Below are 27,129 nucleotides of genomic sequence, written 5' to 3'. Positions count from 1 at the left end.
CATGCCCTGCCCGGTCACTCGCTCCTTGTGCCACACATCCGCGTACCAGTGACTCCCCATTTCTCGGTCACACATGCTGGGCTCCTGGAAGGGGCGAAGGGAGCGGGAACTACGCCTGAACGCTCGGCTGAGCTCCTCTTACGAGCGAGGGAAGCGCCTTACGGCGGGCGCAGGGGGAAGGAGCGCGGGGTGCGGGCGCTGCGGCCGCGGCCCCGGAAGAGCCCAAATTCTCGGGCTCGCCCCTCGCTACGCGCCGAACGGTTTCGGGGGATGCTCCCCCGCCGTCTCTAGGCCATGTTCAGCCCTGCTTGCCCTGGCACGGCTCCCTGCCGACCACAGCCCGTGCTTTCCCCCCACGTTCGGGCCGGCGCGGTCCGATTGCGGTGCGGCCGCCACAGCGCGGCCCGAGCGCTGCCCCGGCCCGCCGCCGCCGCCGCCGCCCGCGCTCCATCTCCCGCTCCCTGCGGGCCGGCGGGCGGGAGGGCTGCAGCGGGAGGGGCCGGAGGAACCGGCAAATGCCTTGACGGGCGTCGCCGCCACCCTATGGGAAGCGGGGGAGGGCGGGCTGGAGCAGCGGCCGCCCAATGTGCAGCGCGGCCCGGCGTGATGCGGCTACCTGCGGGGGTATAAAGGCGGCTGCGTGCGCACTGGCCCCTCGCTTACACAGTATGGCCGGCGACATTAGCTAGCGCTCGCTCAACGCTCTTCTCTGTAACAGGGGAACACACGGACTACAAGGAACCGAACCGCATCGCCCGCCCGCACCCCCGCTCGGACTGTAACCCGCTCACACACGCTCACGCCGCATCCGCCGCCGCGCACTCCGGGTGGTTTTCGCCCGTTTAAAAAAAAAATCCTTCCTGCTTCTACTTATTCCTTTTTTTTTTTTTTAATTAATATTACACAAATCCCCCCGAAGGTGAAACCCGCCCGGGACGGACTGGGACCCGGCGGCGGCAGCAGCGCGGCCCGTGCAGCAGCAGCGAACGGTGGCGGCCGGGGGCGGCAGTTTGGTTGTCGTTTAATTTCTGTGGTTGTTGGTTGCCGAGTTGTCTCACCATGAAGGAGAGCGGTGCACACTTCTTCGAAGGGACCGAGAAGCTGTTGGAGGTGTGGTTCGCCCGGCAGCAGCCCGCGCAGCAGGAGCCGCACCAGAGCAAGGGGTCCGGCGACCTCCGCACCATACCCAGGTCCGCGAACGGCCGGCGCGGGGTGGGGTCGGAGCGGGGAGAGGCGGCGGCGGGGGCAGCGCTGCCCGTGGGGGGCGGCCGGCGGGGCGGGAGGGTCCCTGAATGGCCCGGGTGTGGCGGCGCTTTGGGGGGCGATGGCGGCCGCGCCGGGGGAAGGCAGGTTCCGGGGTGGCCGTCGGTGGGGGCTGGGCTCCCGTGCTGCCGGCCGCCTTCCCGCTCTCCCGGTGACAGCCCCAGCATCTCCCCGCGGGGGATGACCTTCCGCCGCCCTCCAGAGACCCTCGGGCAGGGAGGCTCCCCTCGTCCCGGCGGGCGGGAGGTGGCGGTGCCGGGGACGGAAGCCATTCCGCGCCGCCACCTCGTGCAGCCCCGCGCGGTTCCCGCTGGCAACATGTGGCGGTGGCGGCGGAGCGCAGCGCGGGGCCGGGCGTGTGCCGGGAGCGCCGCGGGGGGAGCGGGCGCGGTGTCGCAGTGCTGCTGGCGCCCGGGGCACGGCGGCGGCGCCCCCCGCTCTGCGGCGGCTCGTCCCGCTCCTACGGCCAGTTTCGGAATGAGAAAGCTCTGGAAATCCCTGGCCGTGCCGTACTGCGGACAGCGGGGGCTCAGGAATCCCCCTTCCCGGTAATGCAAGCTGGAAAGGGAGCTCCCAGTGGCTGTCGCGGAGAGGGTCGATGGTTCCCTCTCACATGGCCGGTGTGGCGGCGACCTCCGGCACTGCGTAGCCGGACAGGTCCATAGAGCGGCTCTCGCCGAGGGAAGCCGGCGGTACCCGGGGACCCTTCCCGTGCCTCCCAGCGGTGCGGTGGGAACCGGAGCGAGGGAGGCACCGGGAAAGGAGTGCCCCCTCCTCCCCCGGCAGAAGTGTGGCTGGAGCCGCGATTTACACGTGAGTGTCCTGGCCGCGCTCCCGGGCCGCGCCGCCGCTGCCGTCGCTCTCCCCCATTGAGGAGCCGAGGCCAATGGGAGCGGGGCGCCGCGGAGGGCCGGGCCGCGCCCGTCACCCAATGGGCATGTGGGGAATGCGCTGGCGCCGCGCTCGGCGCCGCCCGCGGCGGGGGAAGGAAGGCCCGGGGCCCGCTCCGCTCCCGGCGCACGTGCTCGGCACCGGCTCCCGCCGCTCCCCGCCCGCCGCCCGGGAATGCGCCCGCGCCGCCTTTGTTAGCGCAGGGCCCGATGGCCACCTGCCGGCACACGGGCGGCTCGGGAGCCCTGCTGGGCACGGGGCGTCTGTGCTGCACATGGCCGGTACTGTGGTCTGGAGAGGACAGCGTAGAATCACTGGAGCTAGGTGGTTTTTAAGGCCCTTCCAATCCAGACCATTCTAGGATTCTGTGGAATATTTAGACTTCTGACTGTGAGGGTCCAGCTGTAGATCCACAAAATATACTCTTCTGGAATTGTCAGGAAATGGTAGCTGCAAGGTTGAAGTACGAAGCAAAATCTGTGGAACTATGGCCGAGTTCATTTTTATTGCAGTGACAATAAAAATGGTATGTAGGTGGGATCAGCTGACATAGTTGGGAAAGGTAGGCTTGTCCTAAGCAAACAGGGCAAATCTGAAGGTTATACTCATGTGAGTAGTTCACCTTCAGTATGGTCAGCTGTTCAGGTTCGGGTGGTTGCTGGAGGATCTGGCTCTCAGTGTATCCAGATCTGCTTGTGCATATCACTGTTAACCAATGGTCTCTTGTCAGAGTTTGGGCAAGAGAGCTTGTAATAGTGCTCTTAATGTTTGGAATATGCTAATGATCTCTATTCAGCGATGTATCCTCTTTGTTTTTTCCTTTGTTTTGGTATTTCTCAGGAAATTTCCCATGTGCATATATTGGTAGAATTAGCTATTCACAGATCTCAATTGGCAGTGAGCAGATAACTGCCTTTTTTTTAAAGTAATGAATAGCCCATGTGTGTGCATGTCTGAATGCTCATGGTTAGTGGAAGCTTCATTTCTCTTGTACCAGAAGCACTGCAGAGTATTTTTACCTCTGAGGTAATTTGCTTGTGTAACTTTGACTTGTGAAGCTATTTAGATCTTTCTGCATAATGTATTTAACATAGAAGTCATCAAATGTGGTTTTATGGCTCTTTGAGGCTTAGTGGCATAGCAGGTATGGGGTCAAAGCTTGTATAGGTAATGTCCAGGCAATCCTGGAAGGAAGATCCTAGCTAAAATACTTGCAGATGATGTGAGCCCCTTAGATGCTGAAGGAGTCCTGTAGTGTTTGACTTAAAATGTGAAAGATTCCGAAAGTACTCGTTTGCCTTTGTGTTAATATGGAGATGTAGTTTAGAGACGGCATTCTGCGAATGCTTTCCTCACTGACACATTCGTGCTCTGGTGCTCCATTTGTCAGCTGAGACTCGTGCTTGCAAAACTGCAAACTTAACTTTTAAACCCGGAGCATTTCATGTAATTGCAGTGTGGGTACTGGGATAGTTCCTTTGTGTGGTTTAGATAAGGCTGTAAAGTTTTAATAGAGTGGATAAAAACTGTTAACTGTTGAACGTGTGGTCTTTAACACGGTGTCAGTGCTGTGAGCAGGCTTTGAAGACTTTTGTGTTAATTGGCTCTTAATACAACATGTTAATCTAAGGTGCTTGCTTTTCTTGGTAGGAAACTGTGACGTGTCTGAAAGTGTTTCTAGCATGAAATGACTTTGTACAAACATTTTCTTTTGGAAAACTGTCAGAATTAAATTACCTGTTGCAGCTGATACATTGTGTTCAGGACTTTCATTTGCATCTATCCCGCTATGCTAATTCTATAAAGGTGATTGAATGGACTAGTTTATGTTGAACAGAATCTGAAATCAAAGCTGAAACTGTAGAACAATAGCTAAATTAGAATCAAGTTGCAAACCAGTTGAGCTTGCCTTTTGTATTGTAATACCTGCTTAGTAGTGAAATGTGAGCCATTCATCTACTGAATGACTAAGCTGGTGTTCAAAGCTAAAAATTTCCATGTTGTGTGTGCTTGTTAGGGATTAGATATTTTAAAGTCTTTGCTGGATATCTTGAGCTGATGCAGCTAAGACTTTTTCCACATTTTTTCCCTCCTATGGGCAAACCCGCTTTCTGGATAAAAGTTTGGATTATGTGTAATGTGTTTCAGAAAAGATCTTTATCAAATTAATACCGTCAATAAAGGTCCCAGCTAAAAAGTATGGAACTTGAGCTTTTCCTTGGTTGTTAAGTTTTGGGGTGTTTTTGCTCACTTGTTAATGAATTATGCAGAAAGGTCTTGTGGTTGAAATAGTTACTGGCAGGCATCTCAGTATGCCTACCCTGCTTATGTCCAGTAGTGAAATGAAGTTAATGTTTTTGTGGTCTCAAAATAATTTGCTTTAATTTTATTGCTTGTTCTCACTATGCTTTGTAAAGCATGATTTTTTTTCCTTAAAATATAGCCTTAAACTATATATGGAAAACAGGGTTTGCTGAAAACTTACTGCAAGCCCTGGATTTCCATGGTGACCGTGTAGTGCATTCACTCTCCCCACAGTAAAATAAGCTGTTTATTCCTTCAGATGGTGTGCAGCTATGCATTTTCCATCTGAAGGACTATCAGGGTCTTGAATTTACAGAAGTTTCAAACCATAAATAAATGATGCCAGTGTTAGAAGTTCATATCTCAAGCATTCAGCCCTGAGGAATACTCTGAAATTGAGCTTATTTATGGACTTTTAATCTGCTTCTTATTTGTCTATATTACTTGGAGACACAAGCTGGAGAAAACTGCAGCAATGAGCAGTATGGGATGACACTGACAGGACAGTCTGAACCTGTGCTCCAGGGAAGCTCCCAAGCCCTGAGGCACTCAAGGGTTGGTAGGAGCCCTGTAAATCCTTGCTGTGTGCTGCACCCTGTAGCCCGAGTGAGCTCACTGCTGCAGTGTGCTGCGCCATGAGCCCTGCTCTGCTCCTGCAGTGCTTTGGAACAAACCTGGAGGGACTCTGGAAACAAGACAGGGCTGTGCTGAGATATGAGCGTCTATCCCAGTGTACTTGTGGGGCTTTTTTTATGGATGATGCAAGCTTATCTGGAGAACTTCATGTAGAGTGCAGTCTTCCCCTTATCAGAATGGATATCAATTAGATTTTAGATCTGGTTCAAAACTACTGCTAAAATGTTTTCTTGTTACTTGAAACTGTACCTAAAGAGTGGTTTCACACGATGGAAACAAGCCCTTTTATTCTCACTTCTAGTGATTCTGATCCTGCTTGCAGGAAGTGAAGACTTATGTTGAAGCCTTTCTGACATTTTTCTACCTTATCACTCAAAGTGCTGAAGTATTTGGGTGCTCACTGGCTGGCAGAGGTCTGGGCCCTTGATGAGACTCTGTAGAAAATAAATAAGCAGCTCTTGGTGTGTTCCTCAGAGGGCTTTCCTAATGGTTGGTTGTTCAGCCGGGAGAACAGGAAGACTTGGGGCTTTTGGTAGATACTTGCTGTGTGTTCCTTCTGGAGAAAGTTACACTCAAATTTGCCCTGAATGTTGCTTGTGAAGTCCTGCTGTGCCTCCTGGGGCTCATTGCTTCCTCAAGCACTTTGGATGTCCTTGGATAGGAGACTTGGGAATACCCATTGAGTGTCTTTGGATGTAAAGGATGGAGTCCCCATTCCATGTAACTGCAATAGAGGTGTAAGACCCACAAGAGGAGAAATATAATGCCTTCAGAGCCCAACTGTGACCATCTTTGTGCCATTGCTGAAATACCTTGGTTTCATGTGGGAGGGATGCTCTAAGTAGTTGGCTTGGGACTTTCTAGGTAAGAAGGATCTTGTGAGCAGTACTGCATAGAGTCACTTTCAATGTGGATGCAATTTTCCACCCATATGCCTGTCTCTCAAGATTAAGTGCATGTCCCTGGAAGGCTTCTTAGGTTTAGGATAAGGGAGATGTGGGCAGTCTCTGTGTATCTGTGCTCAGCGCATACAGAGGGTGTGACACTTTTGTGCACCCCACAGATATTGCCTACATAAACTTATCATATTGCAAGGGTCTTAGCCTGAACTCAGGCTGTGGTTCAAGGTAACCTATCTTAAACAGCAATTTTTAAATTTTGTTTCTAAGAGGTAATAATTCACATGCAGCTGTGTGCAGAGAAATACACAAGATGCTGAGAGGTGCTTTAAAATGCTTGTGACTTTTGTGTGGTTTGTACTGTTGCTGCTTGTTTTGGGATGCTTGAAAGCAATGTTCCAGCTCTGCTGGCGCTGATGTTTAGCCAGCTTCATGTGTCTTGGCTGTCTCTCCTCTGTGTAGGCAGTTTAGACAGTTTTAGGCTGTCTGGATCGTGGTATTGGCAGGAATTTGCCTATTTAACTGTAGCCTTCTAATGAGATAACTGATACCTATGTGGCTCCTAAAAACACTTAGTAGGTAACAGGTAGGGGTAAAAGATTGTTCTGCAGTTGAATGCTTGGCATTAAAACAAAGTTTTATCTAGTCAAGATTAAAAAGCTTATGGTACTATAGAATTGTCAGCTGTTCTATCCTAATGAAAAGCTATGCAAGAGTATGTATGTATCTTAAGCTGTCTTTAGGAGTTCCATGTGATTTATTTCCTAAGAATTCCTGCCCTACTGCAATACAGCTTTTCTTCACAGTGCTGTCTGGCTGCCTTAGCAAGTTCCTGGTGGTGGGGTGGTGTGCTTGAGGAGGCTGTTGGTTGCTGATAGGAAAGAGTGCTTGATGTAGTTCTTAATCTCTTCAAATTGCTGTTAGCACATTCCCAGTTGGCCTGAAACAGCAGTATTGTGCCTGGTGTGCTTGACTCCTGTTAAAGAATGTGTTTTGCCCCTGAAGGTAAAGGCTCAGAAGAGGCCAATAACTTGTGTGCAAAAGCATGGTTTTATCTGTCAAGGAAAACTTCCTTCTGATATAAAGGAGCAGTTATGATGCTTTGGAACTTGGTTGAGAGGAACTATTGACTATTCATGAAGCATACTTCCTACAATTAAGCTACTTCTCAATTATAATAGCTCTTCCCTACACATACCTGGTTGGCAGTTTGAATGGAGCTTATTTGTACTCTGGTAAAAAATCCCTTGATAAGGCACTAAATATTACAACACAGGTATAGGAGTAAATTGTTAAGCTTGATTTTTTTTTTTTCCTTCCCTTTTGGGATGTTCTGCTAGTCAGGTGTAGAACAAATAGCTTTTTACCATTCAAGCAAGGACAGTTCTTCACACTTGAGTAGATGTATTTCATTTTCATTTGCTATTCTCTGAGAAGGTGCAGTCATTTAAGGTGCATTGTGCTTGCCCATTCAAGAAACTAATTTGACTCTGGATAAGTAGCAGTTGTTTGGAAAGGGGATCTTACAACTTTGGAATGAAGTGGTCCATGAGCCCACATAAGTGAGAAGTCAGTCTCATGTCAGTATCTGCAGGTCTGCTGCAGAACTTGCTTCCAGTAGGAGCTGCCTGTGACACTCGAGTATAGGAAAGCAATTTCCAAACTGGCATTGTTCTGATGTCTGGCTAAGGGAAATAATTTAGGAAATAGTAATGCCTTGCACATTGATCATTGAAGGGGGAATTTTGAAGAGCAGAAGTGCATGATGTCACTTCATTGAGAATCAGTATTACTTGGGTACCTTTTTTTAGTTGCAGGCTTTGCTTCCAAGTTAAAACTTAACTCAGCTATGAAATTAGTAGTGTTCTCAAATACTTAAATTACTAACTTAGCAGATTTTTACTAATTATTGAATAGCTGCAATAGATGTAGTGATAACCATTGAAATACTACTTTAAAGGTTGGTTTTGTTTCTTCATTCAAGTGTGGGTAGATATTGTTTGTCTCAGCTAGTGACAATTATATGGAACAAAAAAATAAGGGGGGAAGAAATACAAGAGTTAGACTTGTAGTGAACTTAATCTACTTGGGACAAAGTAGTCCCAGATGTTCTTCCTTAGCTGTGCTTTAAACAATAGAACATGCCAAATACTAAGGTCATCTTGTTTAAATAGATTATGTTGGATCAAATCCAGCCTTTCTTTAGTTTTCTGTACTTAGCTTTAAAATGGAGACAGATACAGGCCAGTATCCCTGCAGAATTTCTCCCTAATGTGGCCAAGTCTCATCCTGGGTGCTGCAACCCTTTGTTAGTCTATGTGTGCTTCTAGAGCAAGCCTAGCATCCTGTCTGTTTCTAAAGTTGTAGGGTTTTTCCTTAGTGCTGCTCCAGACAGGACAAATTATGACCTGGCCCTTTATTTCTGTAAAGGCTGAACACAGCATTTAGTGTATGCTTAGCCATGGTTTCTGTAGTGTGATAGTGAGCACTTGAGCAAAGCTGTGATATGCAAAGGTCTTGTGCCACTGCAGATTTCAGCCTGGTTGGTACCTAAATACCAACTGTGGTACCAGTAGGCATAACAGGGCTTCCTTTGCATTGTGGGCTTTGCACCTCACACACAACAGTGCCCTGTGGGTGCTGTACTGACCCCTCACTGAACTACCAGACTTGTTACATCCTCCTCTGCTAATGTGTCTGGAGCATGGACATTTGCCTGAAATGCCTGCACAGAGCTGCACTACAGTGATGCTTAAAGAAAAAGTGTCACCTGCCTGCCTGAGGCTGAGGTTTTGACTGTCTGACCGGGTAAGAGGCTTGTGAAGGCTGAGACGTGTGCTCTTGCAAAGCCTAAGATAGCTACATGCCCATTAATGCTTGGGCAAGTACAAAATTGGATTTGTAGTAATGTACAAATGGGGTTAGTACAGCTCAGCATCAGGGAACTCTTCCTCACCTTTCCCAAATGCAATGTCAGACTCTGAGTGTTTGTTTAATGGCAGATGATGGTGGTAGGGATGCTGGAATGGTTTGAACAATCTAATACGTTACCTAGCTCAATTTACAGGAAGAGTGGCTGGCAAACTTAGGCTGGAGCCAGAGAAAAGTAAATCCTTTAGTACTCCTACTAGCAAAATTGTATGATTTTCCAGGAGCATTTAGAAGATAGTTTATATTGTATCTATTTCACTCTTTGCATTTACCAGCCTTTTTAAGGTGAGCAGCCACTTGAGTTTTAGGAACAGAGCTAACTCCAGTCAATGACATAAGTATAAAGCTGAGTAAATGTGTGGGACTTGAGCTGAGCACTCAAAATAACCTTTTTAATTTGACATGGAGATTTGAGTGTCTGTGCTGTCATGTCTGTGTTTGCAGAAAAGCATTTCATCAAGGGTCACTAACTGGGGTAAACCTCACTTTGATTTTAAGTATCTGGTTATACTACAGAATTTCTAAATTAATCAGATGTGCATTGATTATGAGTGTTTCTTAAATGGATAGGATTTTCTGAAATGGATGGGATTTTCTTAATGTGTGTTCTGGTTGAATCATATATATGAATATTACTATTCTGTTGTACTTTAAATGGGAAAGTCCTCAGGTATTGTTAAAGGTACAGAATTCAGTTTCAAAAGGCATTCTCCTGAATGAATTAATTAATTGAGGGAGAAGTTAAGGCATTTATTTGCTGACTGTTCAGAAAGGCTAAAGAATATGTGGCTGTTTTAATTATATATACAACAGAATCTGAAACTTCAGCTTCAAGAACTGACCAGTTTTCTAAGGGGAATGACTGGTGGCTGCAGGAGAAAGTGTGTTGATGGAATTAACAGTGAGTGCTCTGTCCTGGCACACAGCCACAGACAGGGCTTTTGCAGTGTCAGTAAAGGGTGAGAGGTCTGCCTCCTGAAGAAGGATTAGGCTGACAGTTTTATATGGGCAAGCTGAGCTTGCTTGGTGATGAAAAATTGGCAATTTTTTTGTGCTCCTAGCTCCTGCAGTTTTTCCAGCTCTACTGATGAGCAGCTTAGTTTTGTGCTGGGTTAGTAAATCTCTTGGATCGTGACTTCTCTGAGGACAAGAGCCAGCACAAACCTGCAGGTGGAATATGCTGTGGGCACAGAGAAGTAGGACAGTTGGCAGTCTTGTAATTTTGTGACGTCAGGAAGCTGTATCCATTCCTGTCTTATTTATAGCAAAATTGACTACACTGAATTCTACTAGTCTGGTGTAGACACAAGACTGAAGTGACAACCAAAGTAGTTTTTTTGCAAGTCCATCATTTCTCTTGAGTACTGGAAAGCCTTTTGGCTTAACTTGAGCCCTTGTTTTTTGTTTATTTTTTTTCAGACTCTTTGTAGAATGAATAATACAAGCAAGGAATTGAAATACTAAACCTCTGCCACCAAATGGAATTCTATTACCATAGCTACAATTTGCGCTGTATGAAGGAATTCTGTGATCCTGGTTTCATTGAATTCAGGCCATTGAAATATATTAATTTTTAGCTTTTCAGTGGAATTATGAACTTGACTCTAAACTGGTCAATTAAAGCATCTTATTGATAACTTACTGATTTATTACTGTAGTAGTTGCCAATGACTGCTGTGGTTGAAGTGCTTAGAGGTTCAACCTAAAGCATGCCCTAAGTTGCCAACATGTGGGATGCAGGATTTAAGGTTATCCTGACTCACCTTGTTAGAAGCTTCAGGTTCCACATGCAGCAGATCATGGTAACAGATTTTGAGGACTACTGAGCCATCAAGAGCAAAGAATGGAGTATTACTGTATTATGAGAGCCAGTCCCTGTATTAAAGCTCTTCCCATTTTGTGCTCTCAGATCCAGTAACTCAGGACTCTGGTCTTGTTTGGGCTTTTTACCCAGGGCTCCAGCAAGCTTTGGTTTGTTTAACCTGTTGTTTGTGCTCTTCTGTAATTTCTTCACAGGATTGAGTGGGACAAACTTCTGGAGAATGTGCATTGTTTGATCATAAGTGTGACAAAAACTGACAAGCAGGAAGCTTATGTACTCAGGTAAGGCATTGGCTCATTCTTTTAGTCCCTAGGAGAGGAAAAAGCGAAAGCTGTCATTTGTGATTCACTGGGCTGAGAATCCAATCTTGAGTTAATGGCAGGTTGATGGCTACAACTTGCAGGGATCTCCTGCTCAGAGGTGCAAATATCTTCATAGTTGTGTTTCTCTTTTCCTTTAAGCAAAAGGATGGACAGAGCTGTGGTGGCATCACTTAATTTTGTCCATGGGTAAAGTGTCCCCAGTACAGAATTTCAGTATTACTTCAGCAGAATAGGCTGTAGGTGTCACTTATAGATCAGCAAAAAAACCTTACTGGTAGATCAGCCTTAGCTGCACATAAACACAATTAAGTGGAACAGCTCTTGCAGCTGTAAACTGTAGCCTTCCTGGAACCCTGCAATTTTTGTTGTGTGTGCAGCAGTTAGTTGTAAGGACACTACTTTTGCCATGTGTTTTTCATCTTGCAAAATACTTTCTTGCTTTTTGTACATGAACTTTACAGCCACATTTGACATTCTCTGGTTTACTTCAGATTACAAATACTGAAGTTCTTATACTCTAAAAGATTGCCTTGAGGGCAAGGTTGTGCTAAGAGCAAGCTAGTCAAAGAAACTGTTCAAGTCTTGTTTCTTCAAGCTTCATATATTTAAAACAAAATTCTGGAAAGAGTAACTAGTTGTGCTGCATCCTGGATTAAATTTAACCTTGATTTTGAATTTGTAAACAGCATTCCAAACTGAGTTACTTGAGCTAATTTTTACTCCTGTTGTTCAGTTACCTGATGAAAAGATACTTGTTAAGCACGTTTAGATGTCCTGGATGTGGCATCAATGCCTATCTCCAGTTCAGCTGGGCTGTAGTTAAGTATCTGACTTAGTTTATATATAGTTAATTTCTGTATCTTGCTTATGAGGCATATCATATAGCTGTGCCTGTGTACCCACTTCACAGCACGTTTGTATTTCTCAGGTAGTTTGAGGGTGTCTAATGTGTGTGCCTTTTCTTGTAGTGTGACAACTCTGTAATATCATGCTTGGAGCAGGTGTTTGCTTTGGTAAATCATAACAGTTCTCAAATGTTAGCTGCATTCTATTGATTTGATCTATTTGCTAAGTACGTTTGTGCCATATGCTGTTCACTTAGATTAATGCATTTGATTGGGATAAGGACCAAGACCTAACAATTCCTTCCTGGATTGTTTTCTGTAGAGCACTGAATATCTTCTTAACCCCTCTTTTATAGTGAGAGTAGCATGTTTGTCTCCAAGAGACGTTTCATTTTGAAGACGTGTGGTACCACCCTCTTACTGCAAGCACTGGTTCCCCTGTTGGAGCTTGCTAGGGAGTACAGTGGGTTTGACTCAATTCAGGTAAGGTGTCAGAAGTCTTCCTTGGAATGTTCAAAAAGCTTTTTGCTGCTATTTCAAATGTATTAGTTTAATGTATATACGTTTTTTATTAAATATTCTGAATCTGGACATTTTTGTGTGCTTCCAATAATGGGAAGACTGTAATGTAAGATTGCTCTGCTGCAGCAGCTGCCCTTTTATTTGTCTCTTAGTGGGTGCTAACTAACAAATGCCACTGAGCTGAGTTACTTAAGAGTAACTGTGCCCACTCTGTCTAGTGGAAAACAACTTTGTAAGCTAGCTATCTCCTGAAACTTAGAAATTCAGATAGGAATAACCCTGTGCTTCTGAAATGGGAATACAGGTAGCAGTGTTTGACAATGGAAACTTGGGTCCTGTGAAAGTTCATGATACATGTTTGCATTTTTCTAGATTCTTAAATTCAAGATGGATGGATAATACTCAACACCTAAAATGAACCTTTATTTTTTTCAGAGCTTCTTTTATTCACGTAAGAATTTTATGAAGCCTTCCCACCAGGAGTACCCACATAGGAATTTCCAGGAAGAAGTAGAGTTTCTTAATGAAATTTTCCCAAGTAAGTTGATAAAACTTCAGCAAAGTTGATGTTACATGAGAAGTGATAAGCAGTACAATAGGTACAGGCTGGGGGACTAAAAATTCAGCAGTCCTTGCATAAAAGTCAAAAGCTATCAATACTTATTTTCTGGATTTCTGATACTAGCTTCCCAAGACCAAAATTTAAATTATACTAAGCTTGACATTTAACACCTAGTCTAAACTGGGGTCATCTTCAGACTTCCAGTCACTCTGCAGAATTCTGAAAGCCCTATTAAAAAGCTAGGATGGTAATTTAAAGTAAGTAATACACTGAAGAAAAATGTGGGCTTTTCACACATTGCTATGTGCAATGTGTGAAGTGTTATGAAATGTGAAGAAGTTACTATGCTAAAACCTGAATTCAAACATTTAATGCAGTTTAGGAGTACAAGAAGAATCTTTAAATTTAAAGTGACAGGATTTTGAAGGAATGTGGAAGCTGTGGTACTCATCTGAGTTACTTGAAAATAAATTATGATCATAAATGCATTTAATAGAGGCTTTAAGAGTTTCAAGGTTCCTCTCTGTGCATAGCTAAACTGTAATATCAATTTCCTGATAGTAGCCTCTTAACTGGGGTGTGCAGACCCATTCTGAGGAATCTTGATTTTCTGATTATTAACCTAGCATTCCTGAAGTTAGATGCCTGGTGATTTGGTACAGCTGCTGACTGCATCAGTGAACTTCATGGGGTGCTGTGAAAGGCCCCTGTCTTTAAATAGGAAATAAAGATAATATTATACATAAATGTTCAGCTGTGGTAATTAACTGGAGGCCTCTTTTCTTGTCTAGATGGAGCAGCTTATTGCATGGGGCGTATGAACTCTGATTGCTGGTATGTATGTGAAGAGTTTAAAGTCTTTACAGTGGAACCTGGTGCTGTCAATAAGTGTTACATACTTGATTTGTGCTTTATGTAGGTACCTGTACACCCTGGATTTCCCAGAGAGTCGGATATCCAATCAGCCTGATCAGACACTGGAAATTCTGATGAGTGAGCTTGACCCAGTAGTTATGGACCAGTTCTACATGAAAGATGGTGTTACTGCAAATGATGTCACTCGTGTACGTTTGCTTGAAAACGTGAACATTTTGGGGAATAGTGGAAATTGGGCAACAAAATGCTTCATTCACTTTCCTTTTAATACAAGGTTTATTTTGTGGTAGGAGAGATGTCGTAGAAAGTATTGGGTTAATACTTTGGGAGGAAAATGGATTTAACCCAAGAGTATTTTGGGGACTATAACTTCATGTTTTCAATGCCCTTCCTTTAGTGAAAGCAACGATATGCAGTGCTTTGGGTGATGGGAAGCTTTTACTCTGAGGAATGTCGGAGTAGGGATAAAACCACAATTTGAGTAACTTTCAAGGATGTAGATTGAGGAGTAAGGCTTAGGCTGGAGCTAAGGAATGCAAAGGTTAAGTAGGTATCAGGGTTAAATCAGGGAGCCGTTTGGATGAGGGGAAGGGCAGATTTGGGGTCTAAGCATAACTGGATGGGTTTGCCTCCTTTACCCAGATGGGGAAGTCATGTGACGTGAGCAAGTTTTCCTGACAGTACACTGACTTCGTCTTGTTTTCCATCTTAGTCTTTGCTTCTCACACTGTATTTGCTATTGAGATTTGGCTGTAGCTCAGGTACTGTGTGGTAAATCAAAATGCTTGGGATTGCACTCCTTCCTAGGGTATAAACTAGTATATCCTTACTCTGGAGTAAATGTAAACAGCCTTCACTTTGTGGATAGTGCTTGAAGAGAAGCTCTGTTTTCCATTTCAGCAGCAAAAGCAAATATGTTTTGGAGTTCTAAGCTGTTTCCATGTCTTGGATGGAGGCAGCTGGGCTCTGTAAGAGGCAGTGTGATAGCTTGCCTGCAGCTTGTCACTGCCATTGATGCTGTGACAGGATGCACACAAAGCTCATCTGCAGTGGTACATGTACTCACACTTACCTGTCTTCTTTGCTAAATAGATGTTCATTCTGCCTTTGAGGTAAATCTAAACAAGTGTAAGGATGCATGATAAACAGAGTTGTTTGACTGTTTCAGATGAGTGGAATTCGTGACCTGATACCAGGTTCTGTTATTGATGCTACAATGTTCAATCCTTGTGGGTATTCAATGAACGGGATGAAATCGGATGTAAGTTTTGCACTCATTAATAATTAGCATTGGTAAATAAAAATAAATAAATATTTGGTGGTAATAATACCTTATTTTTTTCAGGGAACTTACTGGACTATTCACATTACTCCAGAACCAGAGTTTTCTTATGTTAGTTTTGAAACAAACATAAGTCAGACCTCTTACGATGACCTGATTAGAAAAGTTGTGGAGGTTTTCAAGCCAGGAAAATTTGTGACAACTCTCTTTGTTAATCAGGTGAGTTTTCTTGCATTGTCTTATCAGCTGATGAAACATATACAGACACAAATGAAGCAAGGCTAGAGATTTTTATTGGAGATTAACAGTTTCTAGTTTGCCTCTGTATTTGAGCAGTAGTTTCTTTAGAAAGTAAAAACACTCTTCAGTCTTGCTATGGCATGTACTAAATCTGATCTTGAGCAAACTTCAGAAACAGTAAGATGCAGTGTCCCAGTCCCAAATTCTAATGACTTCCTATGTAGTTCTGTGTAGGCATAATTTCTTTCCTTGCCATTTTCCTGGATTTGCCTGCAGCTGTCAGTTGTAGAACACCTGCTGTTAATAATGTTGCTCTCAGCTAATCATAGAACTACAAAATTATTTGGGTTGGAAGGGACCTTAAAGATCCTCTTAGTTCCAACCCCATGCCATGGACAGGGACACTTTCCACTAGACCAGGTTGCTCAGAGCCCCATCCAACCTGGCCTTGAGTACTGCCAGGGATGGGACATCCACAACTTCTCTGGGCAACCTGCTCCAATGTCTCACCACCCTCACAATGAAGATTTTTTTTTCCCCCAATAACTAATCTAAACCCACCTTCTTTCAGTTTAAATCTGTTGCCACTTGTTCTACCACTACATGCTCTGGCAAAAAGTCCCTCCAGCTCTCTTGCAGCCCCCTTTAGGATACCGTAAGGTGATGTAAGGTCTCCCCAGAGCCTTCTCTTCCCCAGGCTGAACACCTCTAGTTTTCTCAGCCTATGTGCATAGGAGAGGTGCTCCACACTCCATAATTGTTCATGGGACACCAGAACTGTATGTAGGGAGCGGAATCACTGCTTGGGAATGAAGCTTTCTGCTCCACTGTCAGGAAGAGTGTTAAAATATGTTAGTAAGAACCACATATGAAATGCAGTGTGCTAATCCATCTCTAAATGACAGCTTTAAAAGTAACTTCCCACCTTTTTTTTGTTTTCCAGAGCTCTAAATGTCGCACAGTGTTTTCCTCTGCCCAGAAGATTGAGGGGTTTAAACGTCTTGATCACCAGATTGCCCAATTCAGTGATTATAATTTTGTTTTCACCAGTTTTACAAAAAATCGCCAGCAACAGCACAGTTGATTAAGAATGAAGAAAAAGCGCAAAAAGAAATCCCATATAAAAGGTGGTGGTTGCTTTCTAGTTAATGATTCAGGGGGCCATGCTTTCCACTCCCACCACCTTGTAGTTGTGGAAAGCCCTAGGTGTAATCATAGTATAACCATTTTGAATTGTATGCATTATTATATCAAGGAGTTAGATATCTTGCATGAATGCTCTCTTCTGTGTTTAGGTACTCTATGCCACTCTTGCTGTGAAATTGAAGTGCATGTAGAAAAATCTTACTGTATGAAACTTTACAACACTTGTAAAAATGATTCAGGTAGAATTACACACAGTATAGTTTTTCTCCAAGTATCACCAAAAATTCCCCACAGACAAGGCTTTCGTCCTCATTAGACTTCAGCCTCAACCTACTCACTGGGGACAGTTCTCTCTTAAATTGTCACTCCTTTTTTTTTTAAATCTATGTTGTGATTTCAGTCTAAAACAGTTTTTGATGAACTTCTATGATTTCTAATGAAACTGATTCCTAATTAACACTTTCATGTTTGGAGAAATTTCTTAAAACAGTTACAAATTGTTTTGCTACTACAGGTGGTGGTTGATTTATTTTTAAATCAGACTGACTTTCCATGCTCTGATACAGCTTCTAGGAGTTTGCTCAGCTCTCCTGTAGAGCTGGGCTGACGCATTGGTCTTTCACCTTTAGTGACGTGGGTATCGGTACTAGAGCAGGCTAAACTGTCTCACCTCAATGGCCATTTGTCTGTCCACATCCCCGAGCTGTCACACTGCCACGCAATGGCACAACTTGATGAAGGTCCAAGACTTGACAGGGGAAGAGCTGAGCCAGGCTTCAAGTGCTTTGGTGTTGTTGTGTGACAGCTTTGCAAAGTGCAAGTTGATATTGGCAGCGGGCATTTTCTGTCCCAGTCGCCTGTTGTGTCAGAACAGGAGGCTGGTGCTCCTGAGCCCTGGCAGGTAGGGCTGGTGGAGGAGTGGGATTTGCCAGTCTGGGTGTGTTGATTGCTTTGGATTATTCTCAGTAAAACCTGTGACCTGCCACTTTGGACTGTAAAGAGTGCTTCTAAACCGGTCCAGTGTCACTTCATTTTGTTGTTCCAAGCAAAGCTAATGCCTCTGTCTTGTGACAGTCCTGTGACATTGTTGTGCATGTGACTTATGTTGTACTTGATTGTTGTGACTTCATCTGTTTTTTCCTCCTAATTGCTAAGGTGGTTCCTCTTACTGTGACTTGAGGGCATTAAGTGAAGGTATAGAACAAGAACTGTCTGGGACACCTGGACAGAAGTGAAGTAGAATGCTATTCATGGAGCATGAATAAGTGTGTAATTCAAAGTCACTTTAATGAGTATTGACTAAAATGCAGGCTTTGAAAAGCTGGCACACTTTCAGCTATGTTTGTTTGCAAATACTGGGATTTTAACAGCTGTGAGACCAGCATGTTAACAACAAAATTGAGATTATTTTTCCCCTCTTGTCCTTGCAATGTTTTGACTCTTTCTGGTTTGATGCAATGGTTCTTTTGTTCCTTCTGTATTTATAAATGAAGCACTTTTTCAGTGCTTCTAAACTAAAGTCTGCTTGGTTAGAAATCAAGTGGTTGGAACGTTTTGATTTTTGTTTAAAAGCATATTATTGATGTTCTTTACCAGTGTTATCAATTACATGCTGTAAATGGCACTAAAGCTTTTTGGTGTTAATATTGAGGACCAATATTTCAATGGGGGTTTTTTGTTCTTGCATTGTCCCAATTGCTCTGAGTTTTTTTGGCTTGAGGTCCTTTAAGTAGACTGAAGATCCCTTTTCAAGTAAAACTGAAAGAGAATGCATCTTAGAAAAAGAAGCATAAGCCTCGTCTATGAAAATGAAAGCTGTTGAATGGGTTATTGAACTATCTGGGTGATCAGGATGGGGGGAGTATGGTGTTTATAATTTCTGTGGTGTTAGACTTTGATCATTTAAAAATATCTGTACCACAACTTAACGCTTCAATAAAAGTTCGCTTAAATTGTTTGTAGTGATGATCCAGCAATTCTATCCTTCACTCTCTTCATGCTTTATGGTACCAAAGGGTTTAGTTCTGAAACAGATTTGTGTCCTTACTGTCCTGATTTGCACTGCTCCTGTAGGGGGTGCATCTCAACACACTGGCAGCTTAAAATGAGGCAGCATGTGAAATGGAGCCAAGTGAAAATGTTATGCTGTTCTGAAGCTAAAATTGTTTCTCTAAAATAACTCAAAATTTATTGCCTACATTTAACCTATATCTTTTTCTTGAGCACTAAATATTCTAAATGGCCCTCTGAATTAAGAACAACTGCTTCTAAGTAACAAGCTGGCATGCATTTATGTACTTAAGCTTAGACTGGCTTTGAGAGTTCAAGGTGAGATTTATCTCTTAAGGTGTAAAGTGGGCAGGTGTCTAATCTAGACAGTAACCTAGACCAGAAGCTAGTGGCTAGCAATGTCAGGGCTAAGCAAATGCACCCAGCACAACTGAAAATTCCTTGAGTTCATGTGGTAAGTCCTACAGGAGGAGCAGCTGCAGTTTAATCATATCTGCAAAGCTCCAGCAGTGCTGATATCCCCCAGTCACCCAAGTATTGTGTTGGTATTGGTGGTTTAAAACCTTTAAATTTAGTCACCCAGAACCTTGTCTATGATGTTACATATCTCTAATGCGGTTCTGGATAGTAAATAGTAACTTGTAATTATTTGAAGTACTTAAGACTTTTTTTTTTAAAGCCCAACAAACTCTATGAGAATAAGGAATTGCAATTTGCAGCATCAAGAGATTATGTTTTAACAATGTCAGCCATGACAAATGAGCAGTAATCTACCTCTGAAGGATACTGATGAGCTTGTCAAGCCACTTTAATTATTTAGCAGCTGCCCTGGTTAACTGGAAAGATCCCAGTTGGCTGGAGGGTAGCAAATGTGATGTCCACCAACAAAAAGGGCCACAAGGAGGATCTGGCAGCCTGACCTTGTTGCCCAGGAATATCATGGATTGTATGATACTGAGCACTGTCACACAGCACACACAGGACAATCAGGCCCAGCAGCATGTGTTTGTGAAAGACAGGTCTTGTCTTGTGATTGACCAACCTTCTCCATTGATGGCAAGCTGACCCACTCAGTGGATGAGGGAAAGGTGGATGGTGCCCATCTGGACTTCAGTAAATTCTCAGATGCTGTGTCACAACATGCAGGAGAAACAGTGCACAAGCAGGCTGGGTCATCAGGCCCGGAGAAGGGGATGAGTGTGCCACATGCAGCCTGTGGCTAGTCACCAGTGGTGTTCACAGGGCTCAGGGTTGTGGTTGCAAAGCTGGTGGTGTCTCATCCAGTGGCAGGGGGGATCTCTAAGGTTCCTTCCTATCCAAACCATTCCATGACTCTATATTATACTGTGTGGGGATGGAGGGGATGGGCAGACTGAAGGTAGCATGATTGGAACAGGAAAGAGGATAAGGCAGTTCTGTGCCTGAGCACTCTCATGTCCTGTCAACATGGGGCAGAAAGGGAGATGCTGACACCAGTGCTGTTACCAGGCCACTTGAATAGGCACTAAAACCCAGTGATTTTCAATCTTACACCTTTACTGTGGTGTAATGCCAAAGACGTGACACTGCTCTGGTACCTGTATCTGAGTGGGATGACTCTAAAACTCTACTGCCCGTCAGTCTGGCTGCTGCCTTGGTGGTGCAGGATAATGTGTGGGCAGAAATATTGAAGCTTGCCAACTGGGGTGATATAAACTCAGGTTCCCTAGTGATAATCCTGAAAGCAATGCCACCAATATATAAATGCACAAGGCTTAGAAATAATGCTGAGGATATGGTCCCAAGGTGTGGAGTTCTCCCAAGTTATTTCAAGTTAACCGTTCCATTTTTTCCTATTGCTTGTTGTACTGTTATATTTTAAAAAAATAAGAGCTGCTGTTCTATTTTTTTTTAAATTAGGCAGGCCCTAGAGAGTCTTGTTTCTGCAGCTGCCTGAAATCCCTATATTTATATAAATTTTGCATTCTCTATAACATGCTTAGTTCTGCCTTTGGCAACTGCTATTAATTTTAAATATATGTGTACAAGTGAAATATGTACAGTCACTTTTAGGAGCAAGACCAGACACATGAATACTGTAAGCTTAGCATTTTTCATTCCTGGATTAGCCAGAACGTGAACACACATTTTTGTATCGTGTAATTCCTAATGCAGACACTTTACCTAATCCCTAACTCTAAATTATGTCGTTTATAGCCTTCCTGTTATTTTCCCCACATCTTTTTCTAGATTATATTTATCCTCTTTGTCCATCACTCTAAATTTTTCTTACATACTATTTTGAAATCATAGTATTTAAGACTAATGGGCAAATTGGCTAAATGGGCAGATGCCCATTTAAAGACATAGAATCACAGAATTGTTTGGGTTGGAAGGGACCTTAAAGAACATCTGATTCCAACCCCCTTGCCATGGGTAGGGACACCTTCCACTAGACTGACTTGCTCAAAGTTCCTTCCAGCCTGGCCTTGAACACTGCCAGGGATGGGGCATCCTCAGCATCTCTGGGCAACCTGTTCCAGTGTCTCACCACCCTCACAGGAAAGAATTTCTTCCTAATACCTAATCTGCACCTTTGCTCATTCAATTTAAAGCCATTCCCCTTGTCCTGTCACTACGTGCTCTTGTAAATAGTCTCTCTCCATCTTTCTAATGGGCTCCCTTCAGGTACTGGAGGGCTGCAATTTGATCACTCAAAGCCTTCTCTTTTCCAGGCAGTAAATCCAAATTTTCTCAGCCTTGCCTCATAGGAGAGATGACACATCACTAATCACTTTGCTGTCCCTCCTCTGGGCTTGCTCCATCAGCTCCATGTCCTTCCTGTGCTGGGACCCCAGAGCTGATGCAGCCCTGCAGGTGGGGTCTCACCAGGGCAGAGGGGCAGAATCCCCTCCCTCACCCTGCTGGCCAATCTGCTTTGGATGCAGCCCAGGGCACATTTGGCTTTCTGGGCTGTGAGTGCACATTGCCAGCTTATGTCCAGCCTCTCACCCACCAGCAGCCCAGAGGCCTTTTGGGACTCTCCATGTCCCAGCCTGGCTTGCTATGACACAGGTCCAGCACCTCATTATGTTAAACCTCATGAGATTCCCACAGACCCATTTCTCAGGCTTGTCCAGGTCCCTCTGGATTGCATCCCATCCTTCAGGTGTGTCAACTGCACCACTCAGGTTTGTGTCACCTGCAGTTTTGCAGAGGGTGCACTAAATCGCTTTATGTCATTAAAGAAGATACTAAACAACATTGGTCCCAATATGGACATCCAGTATTGCCCTCTGCATTAGAAAGGTGTGAAGTTCTGGCTTGAGTTTGCAAGGTAGCCAGAGAAATAGAACTTTCAACTCTTATTTCCTCTAGAAATGGACTTCTGGCTCCACAGTCTAATTTCCCACTTCAATTTCATTGCCTTACTTCATGGGCAAAAGTAAGTATTTGGTACTTGTTTTACACTATTAAAACTGCTGCACCAACAAAGCCTTAGAGAGACAAGAGAAAACCAGCCTAGCATTGAACAGAGTTGAAAGTTGCAGTTACAGGACTAAGTTTCAGCTTCCTCTCTGTGTGGACAGGAGTAACACAGATGTAACAGAACAAGACAAAATGTTCCAAATCCATTGTTCTTGTTTAGAACTTGGAGCAATTTGATGCCTCTTCATTATCTGCTTCTTCCAGAAGAGGCACTGGCCTCTGTGCCTGCCAGAGATTATTTATTGAAGCACACCATATGCCAGCTCCATCAACACACCAGCCACTGTAGCTTTACAGCCATCTCCAGTCCCTAAATTTGGACTTGCTTCCTTCAAAGAGGAACTTGCTAAGTACCTGTCAGCTTCACTAGATTCATTTTTAACTGCACTGACCTTAAAAGTTAGGAAATATTCAGCCAAATACAAGGTCAGATTTCAAATACAAGGTTAGAATCCAAGCTATAAAAAGGTAGATTAAACTAAAGGATTATTTCTTAGCTGCTGTGATATTTTGCAGCCAGAACCCCTAACAGCCCAGGCAGCAATAACACGTATTCCATTCTATTTCAGGATGAAACTTAAATCTAACTAGAGGGCCTAAGCCCTTGAGGGCTGTTGTCTAATGGTAACTCTATCCAAACTCTCTTTGTTTTTGTTTGAAAGCTTCTCTCCTGTTTTTATTTCATGATGCTGTTCTAAAGCCGAGATAGTGCTGTTGCATTATCTTAGAGGAGAGGGAAGAATATGTATTTATTCAATTATTGAAATATCCTCAATACAATATCCTGCAAGACATGTCATCAAGTCTACTTATTGTATGTTCACTTGATTAGGCTTGGAGTCTTGGGCTCCTTTTAGGCTGCATTTTTCCTAAAGCCACATTATCAGCTGCATTATAGGTAGGATGCTCTCTCCAAACATCTCTCTCACAGCCCAAAATTTGCCAATTTTAAGGGTTCTTACAGACATGTATTTTTCAGATAGTGCAGAAGTTATTTTTTCATCTTATTTGATTCTCTAAAATTTAATTGTTTCTAATTCTCAAATCTTAAAATCTTATTAAGACTGAAAATCTGACATAAAACCAAAAGTGTTGATGAAGTTCCTGATTTAAATAAAGGCCTGATATATTTATTCCCCTAAACTGTTGTGAAATATGAGGGGGCTTAGAGGAAAAGGACAGAAAAATAAGAAAATTACTCATTCCCCTTACAGAAGGTCTATTTTCCCTAGTGTGCTGTAGTGAAAGCTGGCATATGTAACAAGAAGGTAAAGCTGCAAAGGCTTCAGGGTGTAATTGCTGAGGCTACAGTGCCTACAACTGAAGGATACTGAGCAGGAAGCTGATGGGGCTAGTAAAAGCAGTAAAGCAAACAGACAAACAGCCAGTGTTGTAATTGTCTGTGCTCTTGATTAATATTGGTTTTAATGTTAGTATTTCATTGCTTCAGCTGTGCTTGCACTGGTTTTGGGCAGATAATCAACTGTAAATACATAGATTTTAATGTTCTAGTTTTAAGCATGGTAAGAAGTTTACTTGTAGTCATACTCTGTTGTTAAGTGCCATGACATGAAAAAGCTGAACAGTTTACATTTGTGCCTTTCAGTTCTTCCATTTAGTGTGCTGCTACATAACAGAAAGATATATTTTCTGATTACCTGCTCCCTTAGCATTGTAATCTCTTAAGTACTTCATTCCTGAAATATTTAAACTATGCAGACCACCCAGAAGGGCTCAGCAGAGAAGTTTCAAACCAGTAAATTTCTCTTCAACTGCTCATGTTACTATGTCAAGCAGTTGGTAAGAAATGAATCAACTACTCGAAAAAGCTATAGTTTGATTTTTCACAAAGAGAATAGTCCAGAGACACACAGAAATCATATTTAAACCAGCTTAAATAAAACTCTCTTAACGCATTTTTAAAGAATCGTAATTCTAGCTATTCTTACTGAATTTGGATAAGTGCCATCTCATTGAGCCACTGCTCAAGTTCTTGTAATAGTCAAGGCGAATAGACAAGACAAAAAAATAGATAGTTACAGAAACAGATGTTCAGTCCATACTGAATATCTCAAAATATTCAGTGTTTTTCAGTTTCTGTGATGGCAACTCAAGAAATTTTTACAATCTCTGTATTCCATGTGTAATACACATTTTAGATACAAAGTAAATACACCCTGGTATATCTTTATATATATAATTATGGAAAACTATAAATCACACCTAAAACCCAAGCAATTCTAGACTACCATTTTTGTAGCACTAACTCAAGTTTTACTGTTTTGGAACCCTTTATTTTCAAGATTGTTTTAAACTCCATAGGCACTTTGAATTTTTTGATCGCTCTACCTGCAAATCTAACCAAATTGTACTCTAGCAGTGGAGCATGAGCTCGGAAACAGTGTGCTGGGAAATTCCTGTTGTTCCAGGAGCCATACATCCCATACAATTTCTTCATGGACCTCTAGCCATCCACAGAAAGATACATTTTAATGCATGCTGGGGTGAAATGGGAAGATTTTAAGTCCAGCCTTTTTGTAGATGCTGGATTATTCCTTCTGCTGCCTCAGGGACCTTATTGGAATCAGTGGAATGGTTATGTTTGTATTGTATGCTGAGGAGAATAGAAATGTCACATGCATCTCCCCCTTAAAACAATGTTCTGTTCCATAAAAAAAAAGAAATAAAAAATCCATGCAGGATTTTACTGTAGTGATAAGCAGCCTGATTCAAATTACATTGGATTCAATGCACTTAAGTCTAATGTGATCTGAAACCACACAGGAAGACAGACAGCTGTCTCTTTAAATGCTTCAAGGACCAAGTGGGAAGGAGACATGACCTATGGGTCTTCTTGAGACCTGGGCTGCCTGTGGGTCATGAGGACTGCATGCAGGAATGGAAGTGTTTACTCTTTCCACAGTCCTGTAAACCAGTTATACAGTGTGGAAATTATGGTATTTACTTCATTTCACAGGGGCACCAGTGGTAACTTGAATGTTAGAAAAGGTGGTAACAGGGAGAGGCTGAGTGCAATGATCCTTCATTGGTAGTTGCCCTAAATCCACAGTATTATGATTATGAGGATTCTTTTCATGAGACAATCTTAAGGTTACATAAGAATATATATATATATATTTATATTCTAAATCAGGTTGAGAGATTTGAACTACTCACTCTCTTCTGAGTGAAAAAAATTAAAAAAAGGGGGGGGAAAAGATGCGCTTTGGGAATTCCAGAGAAGCAGCAATGCCAAGTAAATAAGTAAATGAATTATTTACTGCTGGTCACTTTGTGTATCTGCTAATATGGGGGAAAGAGCTGATTGCAATAGTGTAGAAGAAGGAAAGAGAGAAAATTATTTGTTGCTTCTAATCACAAATTCAGGGCTGTTGCCTGTTAATTCTGAGCTGATTAGAGAAACTGAAGGAGAAGGGAGATGTTGGCAGTGACCACTGATCCTGTCAGCAATGCCAGATCTGGCCATTCTGTAGATCTTGCCAAGCACACAATCCCTTGCCCAGACCGGTCTAAAGCTGGTCTTTCCAGCAGTATCTTTCCATCTGGATTGCTCCCAAAATGAAGATGACAGAAGGGTATTTGTAATGCTTTGCCTTGCCTTTTCTGGTTTCCAGAGTGCTGCTGGCTGGATAAACCTAAAGGAACTGAAATGGTGCCAGTTACACATCATTATGTGCTTTAACACACTGAGTGCAAGGGAGAGCAAGTCTAAAGTGTTACTCTAGCTTCTACAAGGGGAAAAACTCTCCTGCTTCCAAGGGACTGGGCATGATTTCATGCACAGTGGAAGTGTACAATATTAGATAACTATGACTTACAGACAGAAGGTTTTGGGGTTTACCATAATACCTTCTAAAAATTATCCTCTTCAAAAAATAAATTATTTCTGTATCTTAAAATTGGTGCCTGGTGGTTTTTTCATAAGTACATATGTATCTAAATGGCAACATAAACTTCTATTTGTCTTCTTTGCAGGGGAATTCTGAGCCAATGATAGATGTTAATGATTGACCCTATGGCTAAGATGTTCAAGTCTGCTGTTCAGATGTCATGTTCAATCCTTTAAGGAGGATAAAGCAAAAATATTGGATTAAAATACAGATATGACAGTACAAACTTAGGGGCATCTTCTCTCATCTCTTATAATTTTGATGCTCAATTACAGGATGAGGACCCTAGCAGATTAAGAAGTACTTAATAGCAATCTTTTAAAAAATGGTCATGTAGCACATGTTCAGATGAATGTACTTTAGCATCAGTCACCATTCAATCAATAACCTTTTATTCAGTATAAGCTACTCAAAATGCAAAAACAGCAAAAAAAATTATGAAATTAGTTACAAAAGAAGGCGTTATAAGGTGATGCACTGGGGACCTAGTACAAATACAACACATGCTTGTAAGAGCAGAAGTAGGAACAGAAAGTCCTGAATTAATTATGTGTAGAGGGTATTTATGTGTTGCTACTGACTGTAAAAGATGATCCTTAGTGTAAACAACTTGCCTTCAGAATCTCCAGGAGAGCAAATAAAGAGAGCTAAAAAAGTCAATGCATCAGAATTCAATATTTTCCATTTTCATTACAGCCTTGTATAAAGTGCCTCAAGTCTATCTACCATTTGGAAATACCTATGAGAAAATATAAATTATTCTCCTGTAAGAGCTGATCTCTACGGAAAAAAAAATAAAGATCGCTTCAGCAGTAAGTGCTGCTGAGGCATTTTCAGACAGCTAATAACTCCCTCCAGAGCTGCCGAGGTCCAGTTTGGAGTTTGAGCTGACAATTGTATCTCCCTCTTGATTGGTTGCTGGGAAGAAAACATCTATGCTTCACTGCAAATGTAAGTAATAAAGGATAGCAAGGTCTTCGAGCCTTAAAGGTAATAGTTCTCTGGTTTTTTATAAAAATGCCTGCCTGCTTTTCTAGGGAAAAAAAATCCCCAACAAATTTAAATTATTAATTTTTTTTAATAATCTGTCCTGATAAATGTTAGAAGTCAAAAGTGAACCTTCATACATACTGAAAATATCATGAGCTTACTGCAAGCTAGATGAGACGATTGTCAGCAATGAGTTTATTTTCTTACA

The 27,129-nt window shown here is 42.9% G+C and overlaps 1 protein-coding gene across 1 annotated transcript; it reads left to right on the top strand.

Moving 5' to 3' along the window:
- Window positions 1–677: 677 nt before the first annotated feature.
- Window positions 678–18,499, top strand: AMD1 (adenosylmethionine decarboxylase 1). The gene is made up of 9 exons (XM_054280346.1): window positions 678–1,190; window positions 10,941–11,027; window positions 12,271–12,397; window positions 12,872–12,974; window positions 13,790–13,832; window positions 13,918–14,062; window positions 15,043–15,135; window positions 15,220–15,375; window positions 16,340–18,499. Exons 1-9 carry the CDS (start codon window positions 1,060–1,062, stop codon window positions 16,478–16,480), a joined length of 1,026 nt encoding a protein of 341 aa, XP_054136321.1. The 5' UTR covers window positions 678–1,059; the 3' UTR covers window positions 16,481–18,499.
- Window positions 18,500–27,129: the final 8,630 nt, after the last annotated feature.

This window comes from Melozone crissalis, unplaced genomic scaffold (genome assembly GCF_028551555.1).
Source record: "Melozone crissalis strain CALT ecotype California unplaced genomic scaffold, PUWL_Pcris_2 ptg000027l_1, whole genome shotgun sequence".
Taxonomy (NCBI): Eukaryota; Metazoa; Chordata; class Aves; order Passeriformes; family Passerellidae; genus Melozone; species Melozone crissalis.
The sequence above is the reverse complement of the archived record's forward strand: the minus strand, read 5'-3'. Positions and strand labels throughout refer to the sequence as shown.